The 17,134-nt window shown below is 36.3% G+C and overlaps 1 protein-coding gene across 1 annotated transcript in view; it reads right to left on the reverse strand.

Moving 5' to 3' along the window:
- The window catches only part of Rrp5 (Ribosomal RNA Processing 5), a 615,569-nt gene that overhangs the window by 41,009 nt on the left and 557,426 nt on the right, over positions 1–17,134 (reverse strand). Inside the window, exon 34 of the mRNA XM_090384558.1 lies at positions 9,414–9,582. Coding sequence (XP_090240684.1) covers positions 9,414–9,582 — 169 coding nt within the window. The remainder of the gene's footprint in view (positions 1–9,413; positions 9,583–17,134) is intronic.

Raw genomic sequence — 17,134 nt, forward strand, 5'->3', positions numbered from 1 at the left:
TGGAATGGCCACACCTCCACGCACGGTGGTATTATTATTTCTATTATGCTGATATATAGTATAGTTCTTGATTTTTGGAATTACTTGCGGAGGTAAATTAGTTTCTTGCAAACATATGCTTACCGGACTATACTGTTGGATTAGGTCACGGATATCATCGATATTACTCTACAGTAATATCGATGATAATACTGTAGAGTAATACGTAGACCTCTACAGTTCCTCTGTATGATGTGATCCATTATTTGTTTTTAGTGGTTGTGTTTGATTCAGTCTGCTTTTTAGGTCCAGTCTGTTTTTGTCTCTCAAATTTTATTCTTTCTTTTTTCAAGAAGATAGGACGCGCTGTGTCCATGTCGTCTTCTGCGTACAGATCTAAGATTGGCTCATCCGGGCTGATGTTTTCATTAGTATCCATATTTGTTACATTCTGCATTGGAACTGCTGTTTTAGTTTTTATAATTTCTGAGGAAGACTGCAAAGCAGTTGGCGGTACTGTAATTGGTGTGTTGTTGGCACTATCTATCACATGCTGTTCCTTAGTAGATTGCTGTGAGGTTGAGAGTATTTCTCTAGCCCAGTCTTATACGGGTCTTATACGGCAATTGAGATAGCCGGCTTTAACACTCGATGGTAAATTTGGTGTGCCAAACGTAAGGATGATGTTCCATGCTGGAACCAGCTGGCCATCTTTTCTAATCATAATCTGCTTAGCATGTGTGACATGGATGGGGGAACTGACACGTCAGTGTGAGTGGCTGCCGACTGATATTTCTTTGTTGCTGCTGTGTAGGTGTGTTTAGGTGTAGTAAGCATAATTTGCTGCTTTGCCTCTTGGTAAGTCACTTTCCGCTCTACTTTGTATTTTTGGATCTTTTTTTCCTGTTTTTCACAGTTCACAGGACTTTGAATAGGCGGGGTGTTGGCCTTGACAGTTTGGACAATGTGGTGTTTCAGCATCACATTCCGTTTGTGCGTGGGATTTTGAACCACAGTTTGGGCACACTGCATCCCCTTGACAGACGGTCTGAGAGTGTCCAAACTTTTGACACTTATAACATCTGATGGGATTAGGAATGTAGGGTCTTATATGGCAATTGAGATAGCCGGCTTTAACACTCGATGGTAAATTTGGTGTGCCAAACGTAAGGATGATGTTCCACGCTGGAACCAGCTGGCCATCTTTTCTGATCATAATCCGCTTAGCATGTGTGACTTTTTGTTCTTTTAATTCTTGGACTAATTCATCTTCTGTGAGACATTAATCAAATCCCACTCAGTGATGACCCCTTTGGAGGCATTTAGTGTTGCATGTGGGGTAACTTGCACGAGAATACCACCAAAGGCTGAGAGGTTCAGCAGAGTCTCTGATTGCTGACGACTCACACTTTCAATTAGTAAATCACCCGATCTAAGTCTTTTCACCATTTTAGGCGAACCTGCTGTGCTTTCCAAACATTTCTGTATCAGAAACGGGGAGAGTGTACTCATGCATTTGTTTGACAAGGAGTGGAAGATAAGGAAAGATGGACATTCCTTTTGCTCTGTGTCGGTCCTCAGTCTTTTCGACTGTGATGTGTCATGGTCATTATCATTTGATTTAGGACATGAGCGCTGAGGCTCAATTGGAGGGAAATTGTCAAATTCCATGTTTGCACCTTTTCGCCCCGGGAGAGTGGCTTTCTTCTCCCAGGTTACCGGCCCTGCCACGTGGAGGCAGGAGTGGTTCCACCAGTGACCAAGCGGTTGTAAAGTTTAGTAGCTTGTTAGTAATTAATATATATACTCTGAAAAAAGAAAGGTAGTTTTCCTTTCTTGGTTCTTATTTTAACATTTGAAGCACAGAACCACTTTAGCTAAACAAAAGAGAAAATCACACTAGAAATAAAATTAAACTTTGTTGCTTAGAAATAGCACACTGTATATCTCAGAGGAAATCGCTTGTTACTCGGGGCCAAAGAAATGGGGGCTAGGCAAAAGAGTGCTTAACTTTATTATTATAAGGTAATAGTTTTACCAATTGTAAGCTACGCAGCATCTGTCTGGTTCAAATGTACTAGTACTGTTAAATTTAAAAATAAAATCAATTCACTGATCTAAGTTAATTACTATTCTGAGAGTGTGTAAAATGGTGTCGCAAGTTATTGTGGGGATTCTTCCTCTTGATATGTATATTACTTATAGAGTTTTTAGTTATTTTACTAGAAAAGGTATGCAGATTTAATTTTTGGGTTTAACCAATGATGTGATGAATGATAGAAAATTGGCAAATAAACAAATTATGTGTAAATTAGTTGAGAATTCGCAAGAATGCTGGAATTGCAATGATACTGGTGCTGTGACCAAGTTATTTATATCTAGTGTTAAGTTCAATTTTAATAATAAATTGAATAAATAGTTTCATATTAGTATGTAAACAAATTTCTTGATAACGGGACATAGCTCTTTGAGAGCTAAGTTATGTGAATTAGGTTTAGAATCAGATCCTTATTGTTCTTGTCATGTGTTGTATGAGCATTCAATTTATGAGTGGTTTAGAACAGCTCTCAGAAATGTTGTGCCTGAGCTTTGTAGAGGAACAGAAACATTGTTGTCAAATCTTACAAATTTTAATTTATTTCAAGATTTTGCTAGAAGGGTTTTCCAGAAAAGAACACAGTAAGCTGTCTTGATATCTGTTGCATAGATTTATTTTAATAGCAGTAATGAATAGGTATATGTTAGTTACAGTGTGCTTCTGTGCGACCCCCCCATGGACTTGCCATTATGGCTAGTCTGTGTGTGTGGGGGGGGGGGAAGTGTTACAGAAATTTATTCCAGTTTAATTTATCTTCTATTGGACCAAATTTAATGAAATTTTGCACAGAGCTTCTTCTTAGCTCTATACTAGAGGAAAATATTAACATGTGATCAAGGAAATTTTTTCACATAACAAACGGCATAATGTGGACTTATAGCATATCGTTTTAAAGCTAAGGAATTTAGAAACAGAAATATTAAGGGTTCAAGATAAAAATTTTTTTTTCGGAAACTAGGAAATGCGTTAATTCGAAAACGCATCTGGTTTCAAGTCACCTGGTGTTTTCAGATTGAATGTAATTTTTTTTCTTTACAATTAAACTCTGAGGCTGGAAAGGAGTTCTGCATATTTATGAAAACATTGTTCAACTTGGACATGTCATCAGATCTTTTGATAAATACTACATGTAATGGAACAACTATAGATGGTGTATTTAGTAGTGAACTAAAATCTCTTCAATGTAAAAATTATATATCCTACTTTAGCTATCACAGACCAATACTTTCAGAAACCGATATGTAATTATTATTAATAAAATAAAAACGTTTTTATTTTATTAATTAAACGCCGATAACTCCTAAATGTAAAACACATTACATATGCTAGTAGCAGGACACATTATGTATTATCTTTGAAAACTAACCTGCTGACACAAAGAAAGGTCAGCTGACTATTTTTTAAGATCTTGACTGGATAGCCTAGTGCTGAAACCAAGTCAGTCTACTGAGGCAGTGATATTGTAAAGCGCAAATAAATTATGAAAAAAGAGCTTGCTTTACATTTTCTCTTGTTTTACACAACAATCTTGATCAAAGAGGCTCCTCCATGATTGCCCAGTGAATAGGTAGGGCTGAGAAAGATGGTAAGTTCTTCCCCTATTGGCTGGGTAAACTTGATGGTTCTGCTTAAGTTATAACTAGCAGTTCCATGCCATTCCAACTATGGCAATCTTGTTTGAGTTCCTTGTTTGAATTAAAAATTTTATTATTTAAAGTTTGTTTTAACAATAAAGTTTTATTTGTATTACCGTTTTGGGTTTTTCTGAAGGTTTTCCACAGGTTACTATAGGGTATAGCAACCTATAGATTTTTGTAGTTGTGTGTGTGTGTGTGTAGACAGTTGAGATTTGTGAGTCACCAAAATCAAAATTTTGATTTTGGTGATTTTTTTTTTTTGTTAGTTGTTGGCGCATCGGCTTCTGTGGCCATAATGCACCTCCCAAAGTTTTTGCATTTTACTCTGATCCAAGCCCGAGGCGGGATTCGAACTCGCGACCTTTGGGTTGCCAGGCAAGCACTTTACCCACCCAGCTAGCCCGGTCGGTATTTTGGTGATTAACTTAATTACTTAAACACTTGGTTTAATAATGATTATGTGGATTCACTGCTCGTTTACTTTCCATAACATACCTTTTAAACTGAGGTGGCTGATGAGAGAGAAATAGTGACTAGTCAGGTACTAGGTAATAGTGAGCTTGTGATCGCAACACAAAATCTTTCTGATGATGATCGACAGGAAATAGATAAAGGCATTCTTGAGCATTGATCTAAAATGGATATTGTCCATGACTTGAATGCAAGTGAAACAGGAAGAGTGCCTGAGAAGGTCTCAAAGGGAAAAGAAGTAAAGAAAAAGGAATAAAAAAAGAAGTAACGGCGTTTAAACATTGTATAAGAACTAAGGAAAAGACTGTGATATCAGGGCCACAAGAAAGTAAAATTAAATGTATATATCAAAGCAAATCTGTAGAGGTTGTTTTCAGTGACACAGGATCCTAGTCCATCTAATTCAAAAGAGCAAGAGTAGATTCTTCCTTTTTTTGGGTTCTAAGAAATATCTTATTAATTAGTTTTTATAAGCAACAGGACTCAAGACTTCAATTAGCAGGATATTAATGTTTCTAAGAAAGTAAGTCGGCAAGGTTTTTGCCCTGTATGATGAACTAGAGGCAGTTGCTCTGGAGACACACTGAGAATCAAATTTTTTCAGCTTATTTGGATGAACATTCTAAAGAACAAGTGATGATTCCAGAAGAGTTTGTTACTACACTAATGATAAAGACACTAAAGAATTAAAGAAACCAATAATAATTTCAGTTAAATCTGGTCAAAAAATATGAAATTGCTGATGATGTGCAACCAGAGCCATGAACAGGAATTGAAAGACACTGTGATTTGATTAAACACTGTATTCAGATAAAGAAATTAGGGTTGCACTTTGAAAAGCCAAGAGTGTTCAAACAAAGATTGCAATATATAATGGGGAGAATGATCATGAGAAAGAAGAATTTATGAGACAGTTGTGCCTAAGGGACTTAAAGGATATGGACATCAGTGGTTGGCATCTGTAAACCTCTTAAAATGAGGACAAAGTTACAAAAGTTTGGGAAATTGTGGCAAGAGATCATCATTTGACCCTCAGAATTATGACTGATGAGTTGGATATGAATAAGTAGATGGTTTGTCAAATTCTGCATGAAGATTTAGGGAAAAGGAAGGACTTAATCCAGACTTGTCAAGGCAATTCCTAATTTCCTCAAATGGGTGTTGGGTGTTTCAGTATGACCCAGAGACAAAGTGTCAGAGCTTACAGTGGTCTTCAAAATCATTACAAAGGCCCAAAAAGTTTTGTTTACAGCAGTCCAGGATCAAGATGATCTGATCATGTTTATCAACAAATGGGGTGTGACTCAGAAGGAATTTGTACATGAAGTGGGGAGAGAGTCAATGCTACATTCTCTGTACAGGTTCTTCAAAAACTATTGAAGCACATTTCCCAGGTGAGGCTGCAATTGAGAGAAAGGCAGCTGGTTCTTGTTGTATGACAATGCACCTGCCAATTCAACACATGTGTGAAGATATTTCTGAAAAAACATGGCAATGTACAGATCAACCATTATCCAACTCTCTTGTTCTAGCACCAGCAGATTTCTTCCTCTGTCTCAAAGTGAAAACTACCCTCAAAGGAAAGAGATTTTAGGATGTTGAGGACACAAAGAAAAACCTAACTGCCAAACTGAACATCATCCCTTTAGAATGTGTAATAAGTACATTCAATCAGGTGGTTATTACTGTGAATAAAAATGAAACCATTTTTAAGCTCCTTCCCTTTGTGTTGTTTTTATTGCACCAGTCTGGGAACTTCATTGCCACATCTCATAAATCAAGGGTGCATACTTACTTTTTTGTTTTTGGATTTTTGAATGAGGTACTTAAGTATAAGCGCATTTCACAATTCAGTGCTTTTCAGGCACTAGAATGAACTGAACACCCTTTTGTAGGATATTAATTTCTTCTTTACTGAGAAGTTTGCCATTGTGGTTTTATAAGTTCTTTAAGGGCAAGCACTTATGCTTGGTTCCAAGAGTGGGGTCTTTATAGTCTATCTAGATATTAGTAATCATTAACAACCCCTTTCGTAAAGCCTCCAAACATCTGGCCCTGTAAGGAAACCAAACCTTAGTGACAGCCAAGTCGATAGTTCTGCTAGAAATAATGGCAGTGCAGCCAGCAACATTTTATTAGATCATCCTTTTTGCTCTCTATGGTGTTCAGTGTGACTCACAGCAAAGAGTGTCCTCATGTTCAGTCAAGACATTGCAAACTGACCCTTGATCTTTCTTTGTCCCAGACCTTCTCTCTCCCCTTGTTTGCTTCTACACACCAGCAACCACTAATGTTTGCTGCAATCATGCCACTCGCTCTCTGAGAAATGCCCAATAATTATCATCATCTGTCCGAAACTATTAACCACATTTGATGAAATTAGCAGGCATCCCATCATAAATTTAGACAACTCAGGTGGTCTTCTACTGAAGGTGTCTATGGATTATAGATGTTCACTGTGTGGCCAAAGGTTTTTGTGTTCCTAAAATTTTTGAATAAAAAGTGTTTTTTTAGATAATTTTTAAGTGAAAAATTGGCTGGATTGAAGACAACTAGGTGTGGTGAGTTATAGGATATATATTTTTGTTTAGGGGGTTATGTGGACCCAGATTTATTAAGGAAAACAAGACACTTTTGTTTATGGTAGTTACTTCAATATAGATTATTTCGGGGGAAAAAAAAGTGTTATCTTAATTTTGTGAGGAGAACAACTAGGAAACAGTCAGAGCACTGACTATTTCCTAGTTATACCGAATATCAGAAATACTGGGAATAAAGTGAGTTTAACAAGGAATAGATTATTTATGGGGATTGAAAGTTAGTTAAATCCCAAATTTCCATCATTTTAAACCTTTTCCCCAATTCAAGGGAGACAAGCAGTGCCACTTCAGTCAGTTAAATGATTTAGATGAATTATATGAAAATGATAACTGAAGCGTTTACATAGTCTATATTTTAGATTGACCTCTCAATGCCACATAATAGGAAAAATCGAAGGGAAGTTTGGATATAAGTAAGAAAACATTTTTCTTGGGTAATTTGAGGAGTGACCTAGGTATCACACACCCAACATAGAGGAGGTAAGGAGTAGACTTAGTATTGGCCATGTTCTTGACAAGATCAGGAAGACAGACAATCAAGATGGCATTAAACATCTCCATAACCTTCATTCAACTGTGATTCAATCAAAATGGCCACATCACAGTGGCCATTTTGAATGAGTTCATTTATGAAGGCTACAGCAATACTGTATCTTCTTGCATGCATAGTGCTGCCCCCTGAAGTTTGGTTGTGAACTCGTAGCAAATTTAATAGCCAGGGATAATTAAAATTCTAGACCTCCTGGTGTCATGACAAGTGGAGATTTATTTAAAACCAAGTAATGTTTTATTATAATACCAGTTTAGAACAGATGCAATGACAATGAATTGTTAAAAAAATACAGGCTTCTCCATGTACATTGGCTTTAATAGAATGAGATAATAACTGTAGCATGCAGAACTGTCACAAGTTCAGAGACAAATGTAGCTCTTGCAACTATATTCATAACTGCTCGTATGAACCAGAGTTATAATGCTCAATACGTTCTACATTGATATCAATATTTGTAAAAGAATAATTTCAATTTTCATTCCTGTGATCACGACATATGGTCGAAAAGCATTGTCAGCTTCAGGAAGAAAAATCGTTTTGCAATTTTTTTTGTTAAACTAATTTTTTACTTAATTTTTAACTGCGTTAAATTGATTTCTAATTGTATTCATTTGATTTTTAATTATTGGTAATTAGTTCTTACTGTAATGTAAGATTTTCGATTTTTTAATTGTTTTCGTTTTAATTTCTGGAGAGTATCATACGGAAGTGTTCTACATATCATATTGAGGTAAATTTCTCTTATTCTTTTACATTCATAACTACTATACAAATTGTTTCAGATGGGAATGTGATTCAATTAATGATAAACAATCACTAGAATATTATCTTGATGATCACTAGAATATATCAAAACCAATTAGTTTTCGTTGGGGCTTGCATTAGAAAAAAATATCTTATCGCGGTCCGCATTCTTGAAATTAAGATAAAATTAATAAATGTTAGGTGATATTTGTATTTATTTATGTAATTACTATAGATACAGGTAGTACACTAAATTGTAGAATGGTAATCCCTTTAACTCTTAATCCTTGCTTTCTGATTGCCTACAGCCAGTGTGAACAGTGCATACCCAGTTACCTCTCTCATAATGCATTTATTGTATGGAAATTTTCTTTGTTCTACAGAAACTATTTTAAATGTAATTCCCAACGGAAATTCAAAAAGATTCGCTAAATAGAAAAATATGCTATAACGAGGTTCGTTAAACTATAAAAAGTAATGGCAGTTTGCTATAAAAAAGTCTGACTGTATATTTAAATGAATGATTCAGGTTCATTTACCTTGCAGTCTGCAAAAAAATTTTTTTTTTGCAGTTCGGATGCGGACTGTGGTTTGCTAATTGGTGACCACTGTATTAGAGTTCAAAGTTTTTCTCAATAAAAATATATTATTGAGAAGTATTTCATCTTTGTTATTTTTGGAAAGAGCACAAAATTTGAATGCATTAGATGAAAGAGAATTGAATACTTGTTTATAAAATGATGAAAAGTTAAATCGGTGTTAATTTTTTAGGAATACTGGAATACGTGGAATGCAAAATAAATTGGTGGGGAGAAAAATGCCAAATCTATATAACTTTAATTAGTTCATTCATTTACTTTTGGTACAAAAAGACCCATGTCTTCATGACAAGAAAGAAAATAATTCATATCAACTAGATAATGAAAATTTGTTTTTAGTATAGATACATCAAATATTTATTAATATTTTAAAGTGCAGCAAAATATCGAAATGAAGATAAGTGCAAATTTTGTGGGGAAAAAATTTATGAAATGTTTGGAAAATGCTTGTGGTACACAGGTAAAAAACAACTTAATTTCTCTGAAGGACGATTAAATCAAAATACTGCATTCTATTATAACATTAAATTAAAGAGATCTTATAATCAATCCACATAAGTTATAATACATCCAGTCTCAAAAGGACAAAAAAATAAAGTAAAATATCTAACTGTATACTTGACTAACATGTTAATTATTACTTTTAATTATAGAAGCCCAAAATTTTCATATGTAAATCAAAGTTGAAAAAGTATCAGATCACTTTCTTAAAAAAAAAAAAAAAAACCTTACCTTCATTTTATTTGATTTAATATAAATATTGGCTAAGTGATTATATATTTTTAATGGCTCATTTTCAAGGAGTGCTTTGCTAAATACATCTGTTAATGATTTCTCTGTCCCATATGTATTTTCAAAATTTATCAAAGCTAGCCAAATGTTCAGTTTTTCTTGCTGTTCCCTAAATTAAAAATTTACAATTACAAATATGGTAATTTTATAATAATATATAAACCAATCTATAAATACAACTAGGAGTGTACATATATATACATAAAAATAAATTAGAATAAAAAAAAAAAAAATAATGCCAGCAGCATGGCAAGACAGAAGAGCAAAAATAATCGAAATTAAAATTAAACTTAACGATCAAACCAACAGGGAGGGAAGAGAGGCGTAACAAGAGTAAAAATATTGCAGCAGAAACTCTCTAAGATAATTTAGAACATCAAAATGTAAAGATAATAAAATAATAATCCATTAAATTTCAAATGCCAATTAAATAGAAATTTAACGGCACCCCCTCTGACGGGCACCAGGTCCAAATTTATGTGAAATATCACCAACAGAGATGTAAACCACTACAATAAAATAAAACAAAAATAAACCAAAAATAGACTGACCATTAACGCCCCATCTCAACAGAGGACCACAAGGCCAATAATGGTCAGGGAACTGCTGCATTTCGATTGCTAAACAAATCGCCACAAAGGCGAGTCGATCGAAAGATCAGTCTGCCACCCGATCCCATTTTTCAATCAACTCTCCTTTGCAGTGATTTGTTTAGCGATCGAAATGCAGCAATTCCCTGACCATTATTGGCCTTGTGGTCCTCTGTTGAGATGGGGCATAATGGGGCATCAGTCTATTTTTGGTTTATTTTTGTTTTATTTTATTGTAGTGGTTTATATCTCAGTGATATTTCCCCTAAAGCAGCAGTTCTCAAACTTTCTGAGCCTAAGTCTCCCTTGACCTGTGGCACCTACCTTGAAGTATAACATCTATAATTCTTCAATTTCTTATTTTTAATATATTAACTAGGGGGCTTTGCCCCTGCTTACTTTGCCTGCCAACCCCCCCCCCCCCACTTTTCTACGTAATATGTAGAGGTAGGACAAAATCTTTTCTATGTAAAAGACACACCTGCCGAAACACACTCATTGATATCTAATCTAATATATAAAAGAAAATAGAAAGTGTAAGAAAAAACTATAAAAAGTAAAATTGTGTGAATGTTGAGTAAATAAAAGTTATTATTAATTGCATGTTGTATCTTAGCCTCTTCACTGGACAGACTGATGGCTATGCAGGCCTTCAGAGGCCTCATAGTTATCCAAGCTGTAGGATACGCTTGTTACGCCATGGCGAAAAGTTACGCCATGCTGTAGCTTTTCCTAGCTAGCATGGTGTGGGATGCTGACACTGGCCATTAGGGTAGCCACCAGGTCACTGTGGGAAACTGCAAAAAGCACGCTTCCCTACATTCTTTTATTGATTACCACCTGGAGTGGTTGAGTCTCCTTCCCCCAATCCCCTTCCCCACCCTGGGTGGCTCCTATCCCCTTTTGTGTGGTGGCTTCCAACTCCCACCCTCTGTACCAGGATGGGCATCCTATACCAGGGGTCCCCTTACTGTATCCCCTTTCAAATCAGGTAAGTGCCTCAACTATTGCCCCCATTATCTGCTTTTTTTATCTCACCCTCTTCATATTTCCCCATTACCTCCTTTGAAATATTTTTATTTATTTATTTATTTTATTTTTTTTTTTGGGCTCTCCTTGGATGCCTAGGCTATACCAGGATTCACCCAGCCAGAGCTTTCTTCTCTCCAAATGTGTCCTGGCCTGCCTCCCTGGGTGGTGATGGAAACTGGGGGTGTTAGTGGCTCACCACAGGCCCCCAGGCTAAGTGGCCAGAGGGATAACACAACCCACACTAATACTTCAAAAAATACACACTAACATACACCCTGGCCTTATGCAGAGTATTGTATTCTACACAGAGTAAAAACAGAGTTAGGAGAAACCCCAGTGTCACCAGAAAAAAAAACACCATGTCACTACAATCAATATCTAATCAAGAAATGACCCATGTAATTATTTACCTGTGCATTTGTAGTGCACAGCATTCTCAAGGTGGAATAAATATCACAATGTAATTATTTACTTGCGTTTACATAGGTCACTTAGGAAAAGGCCTTTTGCTTCAGGTTTCATAATGCACGAGGAATATCGTTGCATCCCAAAGAGCAGGACTAAAATATTTCATTAAAATATTTACAAACTATACATATATTTAAAATATTTACAAACTATACAGATATTCAAAATATTTACAAACTATACAGATATTCAAAATACTTACAAAATACTAAATTACTGTATTTACAAATATACAATATTCATTAAAATACAAAAAAACATTACAATGGAACATAAAATGTTAGACAGGGAAGTATGTGCACGAGGTTGGTGAACATCATATCATGGAGGCAGTTGTCAATAATTAATTGCATTTCTAGTGATGTAACTGCCTTGTCCTCTTCTCCCATTGGCTTGAATAAATATCACTAGTAGGAAAACTTTTTTAATGTACAGAGAGATGCAACAATTCACACTCATGGACAACTGCTACCCAGTGCCCATCCTCGGCATGTGGAGCCAGACCTGTTTCCTGTATTTTTTTGCATCCACTGGAGGTAGTGCAAAACCAATACGGAGGTAGTGGATACACTAACTCCGTATTGAGGTTGCCCAGTTCTGAATACTGTCAATGTGCAATGCACAAAATCCCGCATTCACAGGAGGTAGTGCTATCCTGTGGATACCAGCAAAATCCTGTAACCAGGTGCATAGTCCTGGGCACCAGCAAAAAAATAAAATAAAATAAAAAGATAAATAAAAAATTTTAAAAAAAAATTTGCACCAGTGGACTCACACCAGTACAATACTCTGTAACCATGGACTAAAATAATTCAAAAAAAAAAAAAACTGAAAGCACAAAACAGCACATACATACAATATAAACTCATATACAAAGTTTCCTCAAGTTACTCATTACTCAATGTATTTACAGTATCACATCAGATGTTCCTTTCACATCTAGTAGAGTAAATTGACTCAAATTATTTCTTCTATTCCAATCTGAGGACCATATTTGTATATCTTAGGGAACTACGGTAGGTTTCGTCTCCAAAATTTTTACTTTTACATTTATCAGGAACCCTGTTTCTAACAGTGTAAAAGACTCGAATTCATACAATCATGCTATCTGTATGCACTCTACTAATTATCTCAACAGTTACCACCACCTTTCAATGCAAGTTTGACTCTAATCATCTGTAACTTGATGGCCAGAGTAATTCCAACAGTATTTTCACAATACTTTAAAATTTTACAAATTATGTTGCCGACCGGGCTAGCCAGGTGGGTAAAACGCCTGCCTGGCAACCCAAAGGTCGCGGGTTTGAATCCCGCCTCGAGCTTGGATCAAAGTACTGCAAAAATCTTGGGAGGTGCATTATGGCCACAGAAGCCGATGTGCCAACAACTACAAAAAAAAAAAAAAAAAAAAAAAAAAAAACAAATTATGTCACATTTTTAAGTTGTTCATTTAGGCATTTAGGGTAAGTAAAGAATGTAGATTTTAATGGTATTATTTAACATTGTAAAACGTTCTGGAGCAACCCTTGAATCTGGCCATCCCCCATTGATAGCTGGCCACATTCTACCCAAACACCATGTACTAGACAACTGAAAATATGCTAAGGCTTTTGAGGAGACAGCAGCACGATTGTGAATGCTTTCCTTCTTCTTCAGTGTATCAGTCTATTGACTGGTTTGCCCCTTTGATGAGCTGTCTCCATTTCTCCTGGTCTTGTGCTAGGTGTTTCACTTCTGTACAGCTTCGAAGCCCAGTTTCCTTCAGAATTGTATTTATGATGGTGTTTCTTGGTCTTCTTGTTTTCTTTTTCCCGGTATTTTTTTCCTTCCAGCACATCCAGTAACATCCCTCTATGCCTCATGATGTGTCCGATCCATTGTAGCTGCTGTCTTCTGATTCTTCTTTCTTCTCCTACACGTTGCAAAACCATGTTATTACTCATTTTTTCTGTCCAGCTAATCTTTCCCATTCTTCGTCAGCACCACATCTCAAAAGCCTCTAGTTTTTTCAAGTTGGTTTTGTTTAATGTCCATGTCTCTGCTGAATACAAAGCAATTGACCAAATGTATGTTTTCATAATTCTTTTTCTTAGGTCTAGTGACATATTTCTTTGGCTTAGTAAAGAGATTTTACCTCTAATGCTTGTTTTGTTATCGCAATTCTTGAACCGATTTTACTATGGCAGAATGAATCTTGTGTTATAATCTGTCCTAGATATTTGAATTTTGTTACCTGTTCTATTTTTTCTTCATCAGTTTCAATGTGAAATTGTTTTGGCTTTTTACTTATCATCATAATCTTTGTTTTATTAGTGTTAATCTTCATTCCATATTTCTTCACTTTCTTAGTTAACTGTTTTAGCATATTGGATAACATTCTTGGGCTACCTGATCATCTGCAAACTTGATTGTGCTAAGTGTTCTTCCGCCTATCTTTATACCTAACTTTTTACCATCAAATGCTTCTTTCACTATTAATTCTGCAAATACAGTAAACCCCCGCTATTTGCGGTCGCTGATTTAATATAAAATGAAACCTAAAAAAAAAATGTGAATTTTAAAGCGGCATGAACATTTTTCGCCATACAAAAACATGGGCGTGGCTAAAATTATCTTTCCCGGTCAAAACAGAGCTCAGTGGGTAGGGGGAGAGGGGTGACAAAATCGCGAGCGTGGATGTTTCTCGCTAATCCTTGTTCAGTATGTGTTATGCGCTTGTCATGGAAGGTTTCGTCGTTTGCTTTTAATTTATATGCCTATAAATTGAATAAATTTATCAATTTATAAATTGATATGCTTACAAAAGTGATAAATCTATCGTTTTGCAGTGTAAAACAGACTTTTTCGAGTGTTAATGGAAGAAAGTGACTTTATTGTGGAGAGGTTCTTTCTAACCCGTACAAAAATATGGCTACGAATAACAAGGGAAATGCGAAAAGATCAAAGAAGGTGATGACATTAGCGAATAAAATTGAGTTATTATAGATAAAATTTCTAATGGTGAAAGTGTCTCGTCAGTGGCAAAATATAAAATCAATGAGTCAACGGTACGATCAATCAAGAAATCGGAAGAAAAAATCCGCCGTAGTGTCTGTGAAAACGCGCTAATTGCTTCAAAAATTTGCTCTGTAACTCGTGATGTTAAATTTAAAAAAAAAGCTTTAAATCTGTGGATAGAAGACCGAACTCAAAATAAAATTTCGTTAAGTTCACTCATCATTCGTGAAAAGGCAAAACCCCTTTATCAACACTTTAGTGAAACTGGTGATAGCACTGGCGGGATAAGTTTTTTAGCTAGCAAAGGCGCTGGATTGAAAGATTTGTTTGAAATTTCTAATAAATATTACATTTAATATTAAATTGTTTCTTATTTTCATTTCGATGCCACATGCTTGCATTTCACTATGTACATAGTCATATTATGAAGGTACATATAATATATACATAGACAAAATTTTAAACTAGTTTTTCTTATATATTTCATACTTTGGAACGGAACCCCTTTATTACTATGGGAGCCATAACGCAGTATTTGCGTTTTCGGTATTCGCGGAATTTCTCAGGAACGTAACCCCGCGGGTTTACTGTATATTAAATAAACCTGGGGAAAGCAGGCATCCTTGCCTTACTCCTCTCACTATTTTTGCTGTATCTGTCAATTCTCCGTTTAACCTGATGATGGCCTCTTGTCTTTTATACAAGTCAAATATTAGCCTAATTAATCTTTGTGGACATCCCATGTTTTCTAGTAGAGGAAAAAGCTCATTCCAAATTACCATGTCAAATGCTTTTGCATAGTCAAAGCACACATATTTGCCATTGTTTATCATTCTTTCGCCTAAGAATCTTAAAAGTTCCTATTGATTCTTTTGTAGATAAGTTCTTTCTGAACCCACATTGTGTATCCTCCAAAAAGTGTTTGATGTAGGATTCTATTCATAATTTTATGATTTTTAAGAGAATTTTTGATGCATGTGACATGAGGCTGATGGTTCTGTAGTCTTTGCATTTGGTTGGTGCAGATTTTTTTTTTGGTACTGGTACTATGACGGTTGTAAAATGTTCTTCTGGCCATTTTCCTTCACGATATGTTTTCAAAATCAATCCAAATAGCGATTTCTTGACCTGACTCCACTGTTCTTTATTAATTCTGCTGTAATATTATCTACACCAGGAGCTTTGTTGTTAGGAAGTAACTTTAAAGCTAGCTCAAATTCTTCTTTTAATATTTGATCTTGTTTTAGGTTTTGTTGTTCTCCTTTCTCATATTTCCAAGTGAAACTACATGGTTCCATGTACACAGGGTGTCTCAAAAATATTGGTACAAATGTTTAGGGCAGGTAGGTAACATCTAAAGGAATGTGAATCACATAGGAACCCATAACCAGAAAAGTTACCGTAAGTCAGTAGACAGCGCGGTAGAAGCCACATGAAGAGCATGCATTGATATACGAACTATGAGCTGGCAGACATGTACCTAGTGTATGGATTAGCAGAGGGCAATGGACAAGCCGCTCAACGAATTTATGGAGAATGCTTCTCAGACAGACAGACAGACAGACATGTACTGGACCACGGTTTGTTTGCGCATGTGCATCAAAATTTGTGCGATTATGGGTCATTTAGAGGTAACAGGAGTAGTGTGGGCAGACCATGTTCGATGCGAACTCCCGCCATGGAAGAAAGTGTGTTGAATGCCATCCAGAATAATCCTACTACCAGCACACGTGTTGTTGCCTCTGCCTTAGGAGTATCTCGTTGCAGTGTACAGCGTGTCTGGCATGACGATTCCTTACATTCCTTTCATCTCCAAAGGGTTCAGTTACTGCTCTCCCAAGATCATCCTGCACATGTGGCTTTTGTGCAGTGGTTTCTCCAAGACTTGAATTTTCCAGCCTGTTTTGTTCACGGATGAGGCTTATTTCACTCGGGAAGGCTTATTCAATCAGTACAATGCTCATGTGTGGCTCATGACAACCCACACTGTGTGTGTGCCCCCATGTGGCACAACATCGCTTCGCAATAGATGTGTGGGCAGGTATGATTGGTGACTGCTTAGTCGACCCATAACTGTTACCATTCCGCACGAACTCTGCTAAATATCGGATCTTTCTTGAACAAGTTCTACCAGGGTTACTTGACGATGTTTCAGCAAATGTGAGATGCAACATTTGGTTTCAACATGACGGGGCACCTGCCCATTATGGAAGGTGTTCGTGATCATTTGAACAGGCGTTTCGGGCGTCAATGGATTGGCCGTGGTGGACCTGTTGCCTGGCCACCACGCTCACCTGATTCATCGAGTCTTGATTTCTTTCTATGGGGGGGGGGGCCCTCAAATCTATCGTGTATGAATCGCCTGTGGAGACGGAAATGGATCTCGTGGTGAGACTCGTCTGCGCTGCTGCTACTGTCAAAGAAACTCCAGGTGTGTTCGACTGTGTCCGCCAATCCATGCTGCGTCGGTGTCACGCATGCATCGCGTCTCATGGTGGAACCTTCGAGCATCTGTTGTAACATCAAGAAATGCATCCTTCTTATATTCCATTGTTAATATTATGTCAAATAAAT

The sequence above is a fragment of the Mastigoproctus giganteus genome, chromosome 11 (assembly GCF_048544385.1).
Source record: "Mastigoproctus giganteus isolate SK-2022 chromosome 11, ASM4854438v1, whole genome shotgun sequence".
Classification (NCBI taxonomy): Eukaryota; Metazoa; Arthropoda; class Arachnida; order Uropygi; family Thelyphonidae; genus Mastigoproctus; species Mastigoproctus giganteus.